Source organism: Schistocerca serialis, chromosome 1, assembly GCF_023864345.2.
Source record: "Schistocerca serialis cubense isolate TAMUIC-IGC-003099 chromosome 1, iqSchSeri2.2, whole genome shotgun sequence".
In the NCBI taxonomy this organism is placed as follows: Eukaryota; Metazoa; Arthropoda; class Insecta; order Orthoptera; family Acrididae; genus Schistocerca; species Schistocerca serialis.
Window position 1 is genome coordinate 240,904,830 of NC_064638.1, and position 18,968 is coordinate 240,923,797.

At 39.9% G+C, this 18,968-nt stretch overlaps 1 protein-coding gene across 1 annotated transcript in view; it reads right to left on the reverse strand.

The window, feature by feature from the left end:
* LOC126463248 (inter-alpha-trypsin inhibitor heavy chain H4-like) overlaps positions 1 to 18,968 on the reverse strand; it is a 170,187-nt gene that overhangs the window by 10,940 nt on the left and 140,279 nt on the right. Inside the window, exons 13-14 of the mRNA XM_050096144.1 lie at positions 16,505 to 16,540; positions 1,662 to 1,694 (exon numbers count right to left, since the gene is read on the reverse strand). Of these exons, the coding sequence (XP_049952101.1) occupies positions 1,673 to 1,694; positions 16,505 to 16,540 (58 nt within the window). The 3' untranslated portion in view covers positions 1,662 to 1,672. The remainder of the gene's footprint in view (positions 1 to 1,661; positions 1,695 to 16,504; positions 16,541 to 18,968) is intronic.

Sequence of the window (18,968 nt, forward strand, 5' to 3'; positions counted from 1 at the left end):
TGGCCGTGCGATTCTAGGCACTTCAGTCTGGAACGGCGTGACCGCTACGGTCGCCGGTTCGAATCCTGCTTCGGGCATGGATGTGCGTGATGTCCTTAGGTTAGTTAGGTTTAAGTAGTTCTAAGTTCTAGGGACTGATGACCACAGATGTTAAATCCCATAGTGCTCAGAGCCATTTGAACCATAGACTGAACTGGTAGTCTCGTGACAAAGAATCTCTGACCACAGACGTGAAGTAAAGGAAATTTATTGTGTATTCGAGTCTGTTTTATTCGCGACCATGTCGCAGCTTGTGAGACATAGTAGATGTATCATGGAAGGCATGAAAGGTTAACTAGCAGAGACAAAGCGTGAATGCCTGTACAAGAGAGTTAGTTTCATATTTCATAGATCATTTTGCACAATAAACGGTCATTTTACATTCACATTACAGGTTAATTAGTAAATATACCTGCATACTCCTTGCAAAGTATCTTTCAGTCTACCGTGTACGACGACGCCTTTAATTTTGTTTGTGTGAACCTTCGACAGGAAATAATGCAGCACCACATGTTATTACAAATCCTCATCTCTAGACATTGAGTAACAGTCAGTACAGCAAACAGCGTCGCAGACGAAGCAAATACACTGCATAAAATGTTGTCGCCAGTGTGGAGAGAGAGAAAAGAAAAAACCAGAAACATGTTCCAATACAACGCAGGAAACATTTACAATTGAAACAAGTTTCCAGTGTATATGCACCTTTTAAAAAAATACAAATGTTAGTTAGTAATTCGTACCCACCGCCTTTTAACATTACAGTAATTCAAATTCTTCTACAGAAGAGAAGGAGTTGTTAAGGAGAAACTTCTCAGTTTCTTTTGAAAGTTTACTTTGCTGCCTATCAGACGTTTTCTATCTCCGGGTAAGTGATCAAAATGTTTTAGTTACAGCAATGTGCTTCTCTTTTTATGCTAAATATAATCTTAATGTGGAATAATGAATGCCTTTTTCATTCTGGTATTGTAATTTGAACGGAAGTGGATTATTTGCAACGAACTTCATGTGGAAATAAATACACTGTTAAGCTGTAGTCAGGACGACCAACTCCTTAAAAAGACAATTACAAGATTATCGTGGGTGAGAACGACAATTATTCTTAAGCATATTTTTGAGCTTTGAAGACATTCTGCCTTGCCCCCAGAATAGTATTTCATATGACATTATTGAATGTAAATATGCAAAGTATGTCATCATAGCTACTTATCTCTCCCCAAAATTTGCAATGATTAAAAGTAGGAATGTGGCTGAACTACGTTGTTCTAGGGGTTCCAAAATATGATTTTTACAGTTTAAAATCTCAGCAAGAAGGGCACCTATAATTCTGTAGATTCCACCCTGTTTATCATTGCATAACCATGTGTTACACTTACCATTGGTTTAGTACTCCTGGACGTGCAGAACTGAGCATATCGTGTCTCTTTGAAAGTGAGAGTGAGACAATTCGCAGAAAACCAATCAATGACAATTTTAAGAACACTGTTTACCATTTCTTCTGTTTCTATTACTATAAAACACTGACACTGATTTGAGGAAAAATATTCCGAGTATGTGTATTTAGTAAACAGCACTGTAGATAGTGAATTGTGGACTATGAGAAAACCATAGCACTAGAGAATTACCTGTTGTGACTTCAACTGCCTGAGGACTGTGCACTGAAACACATGGAATTGTCATTAGCATCAAATCGAAATTAATATGTTCTAATACACATCATGCACTGAACTACAATATTGCTTAACTATGTTACACCTAACTTTCTCGTCGCTTTTCAGAACACATACTTTTTACTGTTTTTAGTACAGAAAGCAGACTGCAGTTATAAGAGTCGAAGGACGTTAATGGGAACCGGTTGTAGCGAAGTAAGTGAGAATAGTTCGTAGTCTATCATCAGCGTTATTCACTTTGTGCAATTAGCAAATAGTAAAGGATGCAAAGGATAACGAGGAGAAATTTGGGAAAGTTCAGGGAGAAGAAATAAAAGTTTCCAGTTTTCTGGTGACACAGTATTTCTGCCAGAGGCTTGTACGAGCAGCTGAACTATAGGGATACTGACTTGAAGAGAGGTTATATGATGACTATCAACAAAACTCGGATCCAGTGGAATTAAATTAGCTTATGTTGACAGGGCTGATGTAGAAACTGAGCCTCCTAAAAGTAGTAAACGAGTCTTGTTATTTGTGTAGCGAAACAAATGACAATAGTAGAAGTGGAGAGGATATAAAATGCTGGCTGGCTATAGCTAGAACAGTGTTTCTGAAAAAGAGCCACTTGTTCACGTAGAATATATATTTAAAAGTTACGAAGTTTTCTCTGATAATATTCACGGAGGACTTTTGGACAACAGACGAGAAGAGAGTAGAAGTTCCTGAAATGTGGTCTACGAAAGAAGTAAATGGACACACCAATTAACTAACGGGGAAGAGCTCGAGCGAGTACGGGATGAAAGAAAAGTGAAGCAGAACTTGATTAATAGAAGTTATCGGTTGATAGGACACACAATGAGGCATCAAGAAAATTTTCGGTTTGGTACTGGAAGGAAGTGTGCCTGACAAAAATTCTAGAGGGAAACCAAGACAGTAAGAAAGGTTCAAATATATCTTCGTTTCATTAGTTATACTAAGGTGCACTGGATAGAGATGCAAGGAGAGCTGCAACAAATTAGTCTGCGGAGTAAAGACAACAGATAAAAAAAAACGGAAATTTGTCGTAAGGTCTTATGGGACCCAACTGCCGAGGTCATCGGTCCCTAAGCTTACACACTACTTAAACTAACTTACGCTAAGGACACCACACACACCCATGACCGAGGGAGGATTCGAATCTCCGACGGGGGAAGCCGCGCGGACCGTGACAAGGCAGCCTAGACAACAGATGAAACAATTTATAATCATAAACTTATAACGTGTATGTGTGTCGCGCCTGTTCTGTCGGACATATCCGACAGAAGAACCACTACTGTTTTTTCCTACACATCTGACGTAAATATCAATATTTTGAGAGAGATGCCAACGTTAGCCGCAGTTGGGCATAGAGATTACTCAGTGGCAAAAGTTGAAAATTTCTGCAGTACCGGAACTCGAATCCAGATTTCCCGCTTTACACGAGCAGTCATTTTAAGCACTTCGCCTATCCGTTCACACTCTCTGCCAGGCCCCAGATTTCACGTCATCGCATACTACCAAGCATCGACCCCGTCGATTTACCTATTTGCCTCATCTGCTTGCAGAGTTTCTCGTATTTCCATAAGAGTTCCAAACTCTATTGTGTATCTGTACTGAGGATAATACAGCAGTTAACAGTTATACTATATGTGTGTGTGGGGTCTGTTCAGTCGAACATGTCCAACATAAAAGATACCACGTTACCTCCCTCGAAATACTCATGTTTCGCGATCTCTGTAGAGTGATCATGGAGGACGGGTGTGCAACATTGAGACAATCGTGAATAAAATAACCTCTTCCCCTCCCCCCCCCCCCCCCCCCCCACACTCTGGCAACGCCGTCAGCGACATATGTGCATGTTTGTTGAACATTTTAAAAATCTATCTGTACTGTGACAGCCCTTGACCGATTCTTAGGTGCCAGCAGGTAGTCAGCCCCTCGACTGCCTTCAGTTAAGTGGCACTACGCTGCTGCTCTATACCTGCTTGCAGGGTTAGATGTTCGCAGGCGTCTAGCAATCGGTCATGGCCTGTCTCCATAAAGGCACATTTTTAAAGCGCTCAACAAAAGTGTGTGCGTGGGACCGAGATTGTTACTAAACTGGGAAGGTGAGAGGGCTCTTTTCCAAGCACGCGTCAATGTCATAACCCCCTTTCCCGCCCCTCCCTCCCTCGTGATCACACCACAGGAAGACACAATACAGGAGACGTGGAAAAGCCTCAATGTCCTTTGATTCTTCACATAGTGTTCAAATTTTGTTAATGTTTTTGAACCGTCCTTAATGACTTAGTTGCTGTTGTGCCACACTCCAAAAAGGTTTGGTCACATCCATTGGTGCTGCAGCTCCTCAATGTTCTTAGAGGAGTGCTGAACCGTCCATAAGGTGTCAGCAGTGACAAACGTTGTCACGATCGTCGTTCTGTTGCACATCGCGCTGTATTCTGTATTATTTGACGACGGATATGTGTGAATGGACGTCTCAAGAAAAGTGGTGGTCTCAGTGACACCCTGTGTACCATCTGCTGAGGCCTTTTCGTGTCGATTATGAGCGATGGTATGTCTGAGATGTCAGACACCCATAAAAATTGCATGGTTTGAATGCTGACCTCCATCGCAGAGGCGCCAGGAGAAGGGCTGAGATGTGAGTAAGGAAGGTTTGTGGACCTTCCCATTGTGAGATACCTCCACGGTGGCACTGACCAGATACGTGGGGTAATTTGGTGGCAATGTCACATCATCAATTCACCTTACAGCTTCCATGAACTTCTGATCTCTGGCCTTCTAATTGCATGTGTCGACACCTCGCCGACCGCAATGCGCGACGTCGCAGGACAGGATTTATTCCGAATCTCGTTTAGCTGAACATTATCTCTACTGTTTAACTGAAAGAATTTCTATACATTTTATATACAATGTATTGTATTTCAGGCTATAATCTATAAAAAGAAATTAATTTGTTACACTCAGTACGTATGAACGGTTAAAATTATTCTCCTTTTAGAAATATTTGAAATTAGAAATTCTGGCATATTTAAATTCATATTATTAATTGCACAATCTAATGTGAATTATTAAGTTTATTTCTGGACTCATTTATAAAATAATGATATAACTAGACGATTCTGCTTTTGTCTTGAAAGTATTTAAACTCTTTCGCTTTGTAAATTCTTTGGAATACAGTGTGTTTCAAAGAGAATATACGTATTAAAAAGTATTATTTTGTCCAAACTATCGCTCGCTGCGCCTCGGCTCGGCTATTGGAGAAACGAATACATAATCTAGTTTATATATATTGGAATTTGCGCAGCTGAATAAGTATTAAGGAGAAAAAAAGGACATTTTACTAATAACTATATTTACACATTCAAGAACAAATAAAAATTTACAGCGAACACAACAGAATAATTAGCGCACACAAAGAGTGTTAGACAATGCCAAAGAGGTCTATTTTACACAGTGCGCTTTGCACCGTCACACACGAAATATATTGTTCACACAATTCCAACACCCCTCCTTGAACTTATTTTGTGTGTTGCTTCCACAAGATAAACCAAATAGTCCCACAATCTTCTCAAACTTCTCCCTTTCCAAGGGTTTGGTCAGAAGGTCAGCTAACATGTCTTCTGTGCGCAGATAGTCCACGGCAATGTTCTGTCGCTCTATGTGGTCCCGAATGAAATGGTGCCGTATATCAATATGCTTTGTCCTAGCACTAGTAACATCATTTTTAGCTAGGTTTATGGCTCCCTTATTGTCACAGAAGATGGTTGTAGGTTCCTCAATTAAACTGGGTTCTATTTCACTTATTAATGTTCGTAGCCATAATGCTTCCTGTGTTGTGTAAGATAGTGCCATATACTCGGCCTCTACGGTGCTCAATGCAACAGTTTTTTGCTTTTGACAGGACCATGATGTGGGGCCCCCCAGTAATTTAAAACAGCAGCCAGTGGTGGAGTATCTGTCTCCCAATTCACTTCCCCATTCCGCATCGCTATATCCCTCTAGTTTTGCATTACCATCTCTATGCTATTTTAACTCATAGTTTGAGGTTCCTCTTAGGTATCGGAATATCCTCTTTACAGCTCTCCAGTGCTTTTCCTTTGGGTCTCTGCAATATCTGCTCACTGCATTGGTGGCAAAAGCAATGTCGGGTAGTGACGTTTGAGACAAATATGACAGACTCCCTACTGCTTCTAAATAAGGAACATTCTTGTCACATTCCACATCAGTCTCATTTACACTTAACTTCACTCCTACTTCCATTGGAGTACTTATGGGTTTGCAATCACTCATGCCAAATTTCTTTAATATTTTTTCCGTGTATGATGATTGATTTATGCTCAATTCTTGTCTTTCTTCATCCTTAGTAATATGCATACCTAAATAACGTTTGACTTCTCCCAAATCATGCACCTTAAACTTGGTTTGCAGCTGTTTCTTGAAAATTCTCATTTGGCCTTCACTTTCAGTCAGGATAAAGAAATCGTCCACCCATATCGCCATTATTATTATTTCTTCTTTTCTCCCATTATAGTAAATGCTGGGATCTGCCTTGGATTGCTTCATATTCATATTTATTACAGTTTCATGTAGACATCGATTCCAGCAACGTCCACTTTGTTTAAGTCCATAAATACTTTTTCTCAAACGCCAGATCTTTTTACTTTCTGATCTGGTTTTTATGGCTTCCCTTGGTGGAATGACATATACGTATCTCCTCCTCCAATTTCCCATTTAAATATGCCGTTTTAACATCCATATGATGAATTATTAAATTTAGTTTTACTGCCAAGGCTAATAGATATCTCAATGATGCATACTTGACTACAGGTGAAAAAGTTTCTTCGTAATCTACACCTTGTTTTTGTGAATATCCTTTTACCACAACTCTTGCTTTGTATTTTGGTGATGAGCTTTCAGGGTTCTTCAAATTGAATACCCATCTTGCCTGCAGTGGTTTCTTATCTCCTGGCATATCTACCCATTCAAAGGTTTCGTTCTGATATAAAGATTCTAATTCTCTCTTCATCGCTTCTTTCCATTCTTGAGAGTTTAGGCCACTCATTGCTTCTTCTGCTGTTCTTGGCTCATCGTTAAAAGACTGTGCTGTATACATCTCAAAATCCGGATATTCCTTTTGTTTTGGTACACGAGAAGAACGCCTTACATTGTTTTCTTCATTTTTTCATCCTCTAACTTATTGTCATCATAAATTTTATCCATTTGTCCTTGGCTGTCGTCTTCCTCTTCTTCACTTTCTATTTCCTCACACAAGGTTTCACCTTCTGAACTAGGTGCTGTTGACTTAGTGGTTTTGCTCTCTTTTGAGTCCTTTCTGTTTTAAAAGAATATTACATCTCTACTTGTGACAATCTTTTTAGTCAATGGATCCATTAATCGGTAGCCCTTTGAATTTTCACAATAGCCTATAAAAATATACTTTTTAGCTTTCGGATCCCATTTTCCTCTTAGCTGTTATGGAATATGTGCCATTGCATCACACCCAAAAACCCTTGTATTGCTTAGATCAGGCTTCTTTCCTATCCATATCTCATCAGGGGTTCTATTCTTTAATGCTTTTGTAGGTGATCTATTGTTCAAATATACAGCTGTTGACACTGCCTCTGCCCAAAAATCTTTGGATAATTCAGCGTCAGTCATCATGCTCCTTGCTTTCTCAACAATGATCCTATTAGCCCTCTCAGCAACCCCATTTTGAGATGAGCTGTACCTTATGGTAGTTTGATGCCTGATTCCCTTTTCTGCCAGAAGTTTCTTCAATTTCTGGTAAATATATTCTCTCCCATTATCAGACCTGATGATCTTGATCTTCTTTCCCGTCCACCTTTCAACCATATTGCAATATTCCTCAAAGATATCTCTCACTTGGTCTTTAGAACTAAGAAAATAAACACGAGTATATCGAGAGTAATCATCAATAAACGTAATAAAATAATTACTCCCACATATGGATTCACACTTCATCGGGCCACATACATCTGTGTGGATTAACTGTAAGACTTCTGTGGATTTACTCTTACTAGTCTTGAAGGGTAACCTTGCTTGTTTTCCCTTCACGTCTCACAAGGATCCTCGGACACACTAAAATTCTGTATTCCCTTTACCATATCCTTTATTATAGACATACTCTTTCTATTTAGATGTCCAAGCCTCTGGTGCCATAAAAACCTTCTGCTGAATATACTGAATCACTAACATTTTTATGTTTACTGTCAATGGTATCCAACTTGAAAATACCCCTTTCGTTACTTGCTGTAGCTATAACTTCACCACTTTCACTGATTACTCTTGCACCCTGCATGTCAAAAGTGACTGTATTTCCTTTCTTGACAATTTCCCCTACAGACAGCAGGTTAGTTGCCACATTTTTCACATAATGAACATTGTGTGCTGTAACCATATCTGATTCACCATTTACACTTACATGTAGATCTAGTTTCCCAGCCAGGTGACACTGGAGCGTGTTGCCATCAACAGTAGATATTCCCATATGAGTCTTATCTTTGATGTCATAAAGAAGTGATTTATCTTTAACAATATGCACAGATGCACCTGAGTCTAAAATCCATTCCATATCACGATTACTCATCCCACCAAAAGAATAAAAACATGAGAGTGCCTTACCTTTGTTATTGGTCCTTCTCTCTGGGCTATCAGTAACATACCTCTTTTGCTGAGTGTCTGATCTTGGGCTTACTTTTTCCTTGCACTGAGACGCAATATGTCCCATCTTCTGACATTTGTAGCACCTCACCGGTTTCTCCTTTGTGTTTTTTGAGTAGAGAGCAGACGCACCTTCCTTCTCCAATGTACAACAGCTTGGAGCACTCTTTACGTCCTGCAGGATTTTCACCTTAACACTGTCGCCTGTGATTGGTATACCCGAGCTTTCAAGTCCCATAATCACAGGTGCATACCTTTCGGGCAGTCCTGCCAACAGCAATGTTCCTATCCATTCGTCAGAGATCTCGAATCTGATGTTTCTCAGTCAGTTCGACGTGGTTATTATTTTGTTAACGTATTCGTCTACACTCTTACATTTGTCCAGACGAGTGGTAATTCACTCGCGTAATAATCCTACTTTTCTCGTAAGACCACCATCCTCGAATGCACTTCGTAAATTGTCCCAGACTTCTTTCGCTGTAGCAGCTTTTTCAACGTGAACATAATTCACCGAATCAATCAGTAATTTCAATTTTGATTTTGCTTTCCTATCCTTATTTGAATAATTCTGATCTGTGTATTTCATTGTCCCATCTACCACGTCCCATAGGTCGTCTAAATGTAAATACGCTTCTACTGCGAACTTCCAGGTTGCATAGTTTTCGCGACCTATGAGTCTTTCAATCTGTGGAATTTGTGCCGCACTCATTCTTAACGGTAACTTGCTTTTTATTGCCGTAAAGAACACCGAAAAATAATGCGGAAAAAAAATTGCGATCGTCTTGTAAGGATAACTCGCACTTCACGTAAATTGGAACTTTTCCAATACTTTCTCCCTACTATTTTATTGATATACTTATTCCAAATGCAGCCTGGGCCCATAACCTATTGGAATTTGCGCAGCTGAATAAGTATTAAGGAGAAAAAAATAACTATATTGGCACATTCAAGAACAAATAAAAATTTACAGCGAACACAACAGAATAATGAGCGGACACAAAGAGTGTTAGACAATGCCAAAGAGGTCTATTTTACACAGTGCACTTTGCGCCGTCACACACGAAATATATTGTTCACACAATTCCAACAATATAAATAATCGCTAGATGTCAGCTGTCTTCTGTTTCGATTGGTAACCGTCATATGATTAAAATGGCTACTCCACAGCACAAATTATTTTGTGTTCTCGAGTTTGCGAAGTGAAATTCCGTGGTTACAGTGCAGAGACGTTCCTGGTTGAGGTACCAAATTGATACTCCGAATGGGTGGAACATTCCCTGATGGTATCGACAGTTTCTAGATACAGGATGTGTATGTAAAGGAAAGAGTACTGCCCACCCTCGTATTCCTGAAAAAAAATGTTGCACGAATTCAAATTGCTTTACAAGGTAGTCCTTCAAAATAAATCATCGTGCCAGTCGGGAGTTACAACAGCCTACAACAACAATTTGCCATATTTTGAGACGTCGGTTGGTTATGAAGCCGTACAAGTTACAGCTGTTTCAAGGTCTGCGTCCTGATGACGAACGCAAACGTATGGCATTTTGTAACGAGATTCTTGATGCTACTGACAATATCATCAGTTTCACACAACGCAACATATTCAGTAATGAAGCGACTTCCATATTAGTGGTGAGGTAAAAAAACATATTTGAGGCCTACAGAGCCCACATGCAGCCACTGAACATGTACGAGATTCGCTCAAAGTCAATGTGTTTTGTGTGATATCGCGATCATCTATTTACGGCTCAATATTTTTTGATGGAAACACGGTTAACAGTCAGCAGTATCTCGCTATGTTACAAAACCGGTTGTTTCTGAGGCTGCAAGAAGACAACTTCATTTTTCAATAAGACGGGGCACCCCCCCCCTCACTGGAATCACCAAGTGCGTGAATATCTGAATGATACTCTAACGAACTGTTGGATTGTTCATCAAAGACCTGGCGACTTAGCATGTCTCAGCTGGGCTGGACGGTCACGGGATTTGACACCTTCTGACTTCTTCCTGTGGGGTTTCGTTATAGACAACAGTTATGGACCACCTCACCCACAGAACCTGGAAGAGTTGAAGAATCGTATCCGTAGTGCCATAACATCAGTGTCGAACGACATGCTGGGGGTGATATTATTCGTGTCTTTGATGGAGGACATATTGAACATCTGTAATCTGAACTTGAGAAGTTCGTAAATACGTGGGTAAAGTTTCATATTGGTTTTTCTTAAAGTTTAATAAATATAAGCATTCGAAATACATACATTCTTTTTGAAGCACCCTGTATTGTGAGTAACACAGGATGTGAGTAGTGGTGGGCATGCCTCTGATGGAAGCGCACGTGTTTTTTAATTTTGTCTACAACAATGTAAAAAAATTGTGCAAATGGCTCTGAGCACTTCGGGACTTAACATCTGAGGTCATCAGTCCCCTAGAACTTAGAACTACTTAAACCTAACTAACCTAAGGACATCACACACATCCATGCCCGAGGCAGGATTCGAACCTGCGACCGTAGCGATTGCGCGGTTCCAGTCAGTAGCGCCTAGAACCGCTCGGCCACCTCGGCCGGCTACAACAATGTAATTGACGGCTTTATGAAATTAGAGATTGTGAAGTCTGTGTGGTATAGAAGAATGGGATAAAATAATACGATATTATAGCAGCAGAAAGAATTTCATCATTTCTACAGTTCAACAACAACCTACAAAATTAAAATTTCAGCTGCAAGAGTGTACCCCTAGCCTCAAGATTTGCAGCCGACAACAAGAGAAAATGAAGATAAGTAAAAAGTTTCTCTTTTGTATATTTTACGCCTCTTGAAGCTTTCAAAACTTGTGCAGAGACAGAGAATTTTAATATGATGTGTGGGAGGGAAAGATTACAAGTGGAACGATTTAGGCAGGTGTGAGCCAAATGTCAAACATTTGCGCCGCAATGGGGGTAAATGGGATTTAAAAAAAGTGACCATTTAATTATATTGCACAGTGTTTTCATAATATGACTGCACACTCAGAATAAGCGTACTGGAGAAAATATTAGTTGCTGTTCTACTGCACACAGCAATGTAACTCGGCTGAGGACAGTGTAGCCGACAGGGAACTCAGACAGAAGCCATCCGTCGTCAATGACAATCGGTTTCAAACCAGAAAGGAATTGTTGTCAGCGACTACAAGTCCACATCAGTAAGTTTCCGAGCGAACATTGCGAAGGGAACTGTTCGCAGTTGATGGTTGCTTAGCAAAATGTCTTTTGTGACAGCGGCATAAAAAGATGCACGTATTGAGTGGGTCAAATAACACAGATATTGGACAGTAGCTGGAGGCGTGTTCTGCCAGCTTGCCTCTTCTCGAATGTCATAACTCATAAGGCATCGAGCGCACCTAGGGTCCAATGGGGCGCTTAAGTTCCGCTATGTGAAGGACGTAGCTCAACTCCGAGGAGGTTCTGTGATGTTTTGTGAGTGCGTCTTCTATAATGGCTACGTCCATCCTTTCAGGTTACTATGGGCAAGTATAAGAATTTTTTTTTCGTATTGTCGGTGACTACGAGTTGCCCTTTATCTCACATTTTCATGTCGAGTATAAAATAGCTAGCCGAACTGAATCCGTTACCAAAGCTAGAGATGCGCTATACCAAAACTGTAGTAAGGCAGTTTTGATACAGTACATAAATGACGTAGCAAGAATTACCGATAGTATTGACAGCATTGGTAGGAAAAGAAAGACAAATGAATCTGTGCGAGAGAATCTAGGAGAGGACGACATCTGTGATTTTTGTTTGTTTTCTTACACATAATTAGAACCGCACATCGTTCAGTGTTAGTGCAATGTGTATTTTATGTCCTTACAAAACATTTTATAAGTAATATGAATTAGTTGACCAAGTAACTTTTGCAAACTCCCCCTCCATGAACCATGGACCTTACCGATGGTGGTGAGGCTTGCGTACCTCAGCGACATAGATAGCTGTACCGTAGGTGCAACCACAATGGAGATGTATCTGTTGAGAGGCCAGACAAACATGTGGTTCCTGAAGAGGGGCAGCAGCCTTTTCAGTACTAGCAGCGGCAACAGTCTGGATGACTAACTGATCTAGCCTTGTAATATTAACCAAAACGGCCTTGCTGTGCTGGTTCTGCGAACGGCTGAAAGCAAGGGAAAACTACTGCCGTAGTTTTGCCCGAGGGCATGCAGCTTAAATGTATGGTTAAATGATGGTGGCGTCCCCTTGTGTAAAATATTCCGGAGTTGAAATAGTCCCGAGTACGTCGTTATAAGGAGAAAGAAAACTGCCGTTCTACGGATCGGAGTGTGGAATGTCAGATCCCTTAATCCGACAGGTTGGTTAGAAAATTTAAAAAGAGAAATGGATAGGTTAAAGTTAGATATAGTGGGAATTAGTGACGTTCGGTGACAGGAGGAGCAAGACTTCTGGTCAGGTGAATACAGGGTTATAAATACAAAATCAAATAGGGGTAATGCAGTAGTAGGTTTAATAATGAATAAAAAATAGGAGTGCGGGAAAGTTACTACAAACAACGTAGTGAACGCATTATTATGGCCAAGATAGACATAAAGCCCACACTTACTGCAGTAGTACAAGTTTATATGCCAACTAGCTCCGCAGATGACGAAGAGATTGATGAAATTATTCAGATAGTGAAGAGAGACGAAAATTTAATAGTCATGGGTGACTGGAATTCGGAAGTAGGAAAAGGGAGAGAAGGAAACGTAGTAGGTGAATATGGGTTGGGGGTAAGAAATAAAAGAGGAAGCCGCCTGGTAGAATTTTGCACAGAGCACAACTTGATCATTGCTAACACTTGGTTCAAGAATCATAAAAGAAGGTTGTATACATGGAAGAAGCCTGGAGATACTGGCAGATTTCAGATAGATTATATAATGGTAAGACAGAGATTTAGGAACCAGGTTTGAAATTGTAAGACATTTCCAGGGGCAGATGTGGACTCTGACCACAATCTATTGGTTATGAACTGTAGATTGAAACTCAAGAAACTGCAAAAAGGTGGGAATTTAAGGAGATGGGACCTGGATAAACTGACTAAACCAGAGGTTGTAGAGAGTTTCAGGGAGAGCGTAAGGGAACAAATGGCAGGAATGGGGGAAAGAAATACAGTAGAAGAAGAATGGGTAGCTTTGAGGGATGAAGTAGGGAAGGCAGCAGACGATCAAGTAGGTAAAAAGACTAGGGCTATTAGAAATCCTTGGGTAACAGAAAAAATATTGAATTTAATTGATGAAAGGAGAAAATATAAAAATGCAGTAAATGAAGCAGGCAAAAAGGAATACAAACGTCTCAAAAATGAGATCGACAGGAAGTGCAAAATGGCTTAGCAGGGATGGCTAGAGGATAAATGTAAGGATGTAGAGGATTATCTCACTAGGGGTAAGATAGATACTGCCTACAGGAAAATTAAAGAGACCTTTGGAGAAAGGAGAACCACTTCCATGAATATCAAGAGCTTTGATGGAAGCCCAGTTCTAAGCAAAGAAAGGAAAGCAGAAAGGTGGAAGGAGTATATAGAGGGTCTATACAAGGGCGATGTACTTGAGGACAATATTATGGAAATGGAAGAGGATGTAGATGAAGATGAAATGCGAGATATGATACTGCGTGAAGAGTTTGACAGAGCACCAAGACCTGAGTCGAAACGAGGCCCCAGGAGTAGACAACATTCCATTAGAACTACTGACAGCCTTGGGAGAGCCAGTCCTGACAAAACTCTACCATATGGTGAGCAAGATGTATGAGACAGGCGAAATATCCTCACACTTCAAGAAGAATATAATAATTTCAATCCCAAAGAAAGCAGGTGTTGACAGATGTGAAAATTACCGAAGTATCAGTTTAAGAAGTCACGGCTGCAAAATACTAACGCGAATTCTTTACAGATGAATGGAAAAACTGGTAGAAGCCGACCTCGGGGAAGATCAGTTTGGATTCCGTAGAAATATTGGAACACGTGAGGCAATACTGACCCTATGACTTATCTTAGATTAAGAAAAGGCAAACCTACGATTCTAGCATTTGTAGACTTAGAGAAAACTTTTGACAATGTTGACTGGAACACTCTCTTTCAAATTCTGAATGTGGCAGGGGTAAAATACAGGGAGCGAAAGACTATTTACAATTTGTATAGAAACCAGATGGTAGTCATAAACAGTCGAGGGGCGTGAAAGGGAATCTGTGGTTGGGAAGGGAGTGAGACAGGGTTGTAGCCTATCCCCGATGTTATTCAATCTGTATATTGAGCAAGCAGTAAAGGAAACAAAAGAAAAATCGGAGAAGGAATTAAAATCCATGGAGAAGAAATAAAAACTTTGAGATTCTCCGATGACACTGTAATTTGTCAGAGACAGCAAAGGACGTGGAAGAGTAGTTTAACGGAATGGACAATGTCTTGGAAGGAGGATATAAGATGAACATCAAAAAAAGCAAAACGAGGATAATGGAACATAGTCGAATTAAATCGGGTGATGCTGAGGGAATTAGATTAGGAAATGAGACACTTAAAGTAGAAAATGACTTTTGCTATTTGGGAAGCAAAATAAGTGATGATGGTCGAAGTGGAGAGGATATAAAATGTACACTGGCAATGGCAAGGGAAGCGTTTCTGAAGAAGAGAAATTTGTTAACATCGAGTATAGATTTAAGTGTCAGGAAGTCGTTTCTGAAAGTATTTGTATGGAGTGTAGACATGTATGAAAGTGAAACGTGTACGATAAATAGTTTAGACGAGAATAGTATAAAAGCTTTCGAAATGTGGTGCTACAGAAGAATGCTGAAGATTAGATGGGTATATCACGTAACTAATGACGAGATATTGAACAGAATTGGAAAGAAGCGAAATTTGTGGCACAACTTGACTAGAAGAAGGTACCGGTTGGTAGGACATGTTCTGAGGCATCAAGGGATCACCAATTTAGTATTGGAGGGCAGCGTGGAGGGTAAAAATCGTAGAGGGAGACCAAGAGATGCATACTCTAAGCAGATTCAGAAGCATGTAGGTTGCAGTAGGTACTGGGAGATGAAAAAGCTTGCACAGGATAGAGTAGCATGGAGAGCTACATCAAACCACTCTATGGACTGAAGACCACAACAACAACAACATGGAACTAAAGCAATTCCAATCAATCAACGTTATTTTGTACTCACTATAACGTTCTCCATCATGAACAGTGGCAGGAGTTTCCTGTTATTACTGATAAGTATGAAAGTTGTATATTTCATATGAACTCGACAACGTACTGCAGCGATGTGTGATTTGGCTTTGTTTTGCGATTTTAGTTTTTAGTTTTATCTCATTTTGAGAAAATTGGGTTTTCTAACGCTAATGTTAAATCTATACGTTTCTATTAGAACATCCGTTTGTTTCTATTTACAACAGTTTTAGAATAAAACCTGAATTAAAGATTGACAATTTCAGTTTTGCTGTAAATATTATTTGCTTTTAAGAAACAGACAGGAGGATAGCTTTGTAGAACAAAGATATTCCTTAGGCTGCGGCAGCTCTTTGTATATCGGTTTCTAGACGGCTCACCGCTTCCAGTCTCTAGGGATATCTAGTGAGGCACTAATCGCATACACAAACAACGGAATCGTAGATAGACATGCAATGCAGCTAACTTACACATAATGTGATTAATGTCTTAATTGACCAAAGTTATTAGGAAAACTGCGATAGACTAGCTAGCTTATGGTAGTGTTCTGTACCATACGCTACGTTTACTACTGTAGGTATCTGTCTGCCCGGAATCACTAATTGTATATGGGGTGCATAATTTTAGTGAATGCTAATAATGTTCTACTATAATGTAACACCTTCAGTGGAAGTAGTCTATGCTGCAGCTAGTATTAGCAATACTTGTATCGCGTTTTATCCTACTCGCAGGACGTCATACTGTTAATAAAAAAGAACTCCTTCTGTAAGTTTGATTTAAGCTCCCCAGTGCTTGAATAGGCATTCTGTTATAGGAGGTGGAGTGTTTATGCCCTTCGTTGGGCCTTTGAACTGGCTTGCTCATTCAGATATACGACAAGATACAATTTAACATGCACTCTGGACTATGAGATGATGCGTGCTACGGCGAAACACTTACCTGTTGTGGCTTCCTTGGTTGACATACGCCTGCGTGCTGAAACATATAGAACTGGAATTAGAGTCACATCGAGAGTACTTTGTTCTAAGGCATATCATACACTGAAATGCAATTGCTGCTTAACGATATTGTAGCTGACAGTTTCGTCACTTTTCATAATACGGACTCTTTTCTTTTCGTCTCCTAGGATAGCCATCTTACTTTTTTATTTTTTTAACAGTAGATGTAGAGAAAATACCTGAAAATGAGGCGAGAGCAGGGTAGGGGACTTCTATTCGAGCATCATTTTGCCACATAACCACAGGTCTAAATGCACCAGCGTGGAGCTAACGATATAAAACGACAGTTAATCAGCGTCGATAGAGCGCAAGTGTGTGGATTTAAACCAACCTAAACCGGCCCAGCAAATGCATGTTATCTTAAAGAGCGCAGGGACTGGTCGAATTAACTTAAGTTTTCAAGCTAAACTGTCAAAGCGAGGCAAACTTTAAATTCGTACCTACGGTTGGTTTCCTACCTACTGTTGGTTTTGTTAGACGGGACTTTGTTGTTGTCTTTACTGGAGAATGCCTACCTATTATGTCAATTACAACATAAGTACTGCAACCCTATTCAATTGTTAAGGTGAATTTTTGCTTCTCATAACGTGGAGTTGTGAGATGCAATTCTACGCCCATTGTATCATATAGAGAATAAATCTAAAATTGTATATAATGAAAAATAAACTTTTATATTTCCCAAGTCTCTGTTTCGAGTGTTCTTAAATTTTTTGTTAGTGATTGACTACAATGAATTTGGTAGGTTCTGTTTTAAAAGTCAGAAACAAGTAATTTTAGTGAGATGTGCATGTAGGTGACATCACGGCATGAATCGTAGTAATGAAAATTTTTAATTATTCTTAAGTTTTAGAAAAAAGTCACTCTTTCATTTTTAATTTAAAGCCCATTAATTCATAATAATATGCATTCCTGTATTTACATATATCCTTTATTTCATATATATTCTATTTTATTTTCAACAACTGAGACGCAGTCCGAGAACAATGACCGGTAAGACTGCGGGAATTGATGCTACTCAACGATAACACTTACCCACATTGACAAACCTACCTTATGCACCTGATCATGCGCCCTCAGATTTTCACCTTTTCCACTCTCTATCGGAAACTCTTAAAGGAACTTCCTTTCCGGATGAAAATGTGTTCCGAACTCGGCTCGACGGGTTATTCGCCTCAAAACCATGTGGTTCTTATAGTTACGAAATCGAGAAGTTACCCCAGCGTTTGCAGACTGTTGTAAATAGTAAAGGAGAATATATTATTCATGACCAGAGTCTCTGTTATGTGTGTTTGTTGTGTTTATCAAACTTATGGAAAAACGTTACAAACTTAAGCACCAACCTAATATTACCGTTTTGTGTGTGTGTGTGTGTGTGTGTGTGTGTATGGACTGTAGGATGGAAGTGAAAAATGGACGATAAACGGTTTATATTGAGAACAGAGGCTTTCGAAATGTGGTGCTACAGAACAATGCTGAAGATTGGATGGGTCAATCAAGTAACTAATGAGGAAGTACCGAATAGAATTAGAGAAACAAGAAACTTGTGGCGCAACTTGACATTATGAGACATTAAGGGATCACCAATTTAGTATTGGTGAGATTTGTGTGTGTGTGTGTGTGTGTGTGTGTGTGTGTGTGTGTGTGTGTGTGTGTGTGTGTGTGTGTAGGAGGGGAGGTGGGGCGGGGGTATAAAACGTAGAGGGAGACCAAGAGAAGAAATCAGTAATCAGATTCAGAAAGATGTGGTTACACTAGTTATTTGGAGATAAAGCTTCCACAGGATAGAGTAGTATGGAGAGATGCATCTAACCAGTCTGGGGACTGAAGACCATAACAATTCCAGTAAATGACGACCCTTCCATCTGAATATGGTTATTTATCAAAATCAGATCAGTAAGGACTCAGCTTCCAGAAATATGGCTTTTATTTAATGCGAAAAATAGTGTTTACACCCCGCATATTTTATATTGTGGCCATCGAGAACACAGAAGTGAACGATATATTAGCACTGGAAATTGTTCAGTTTCATATTACAGCTAATTTCTCCGAGGATCTGGATGTATACTATATAGTTAGAATTGGCAGATGTAGTGCAGCTGTTAGACATAAAAGTTCTGACAGTATATTCGCTTACACTTAGCACTTCGACAGTCAATAGAAATTGTAGTTATTATTGAACATACTTGAAGGTATTAAAGGTACATGGTAGGTAGTGGATGACCCATGTTAGGAGAGTGTATCCAGAGTGTGGCAAAAAGTTTCAGATGTTTTTGTCGGAGGTGTAGACTGAGCTGGCAGGTCCACCTGGCTAGTTGGGCTAGCCAGTGGCCTGTACATGTCCGCAGAGCCCGGGACACAATCTGGATGGACTGGAACCTGCCACCTGCATGACTCTGACCAACACT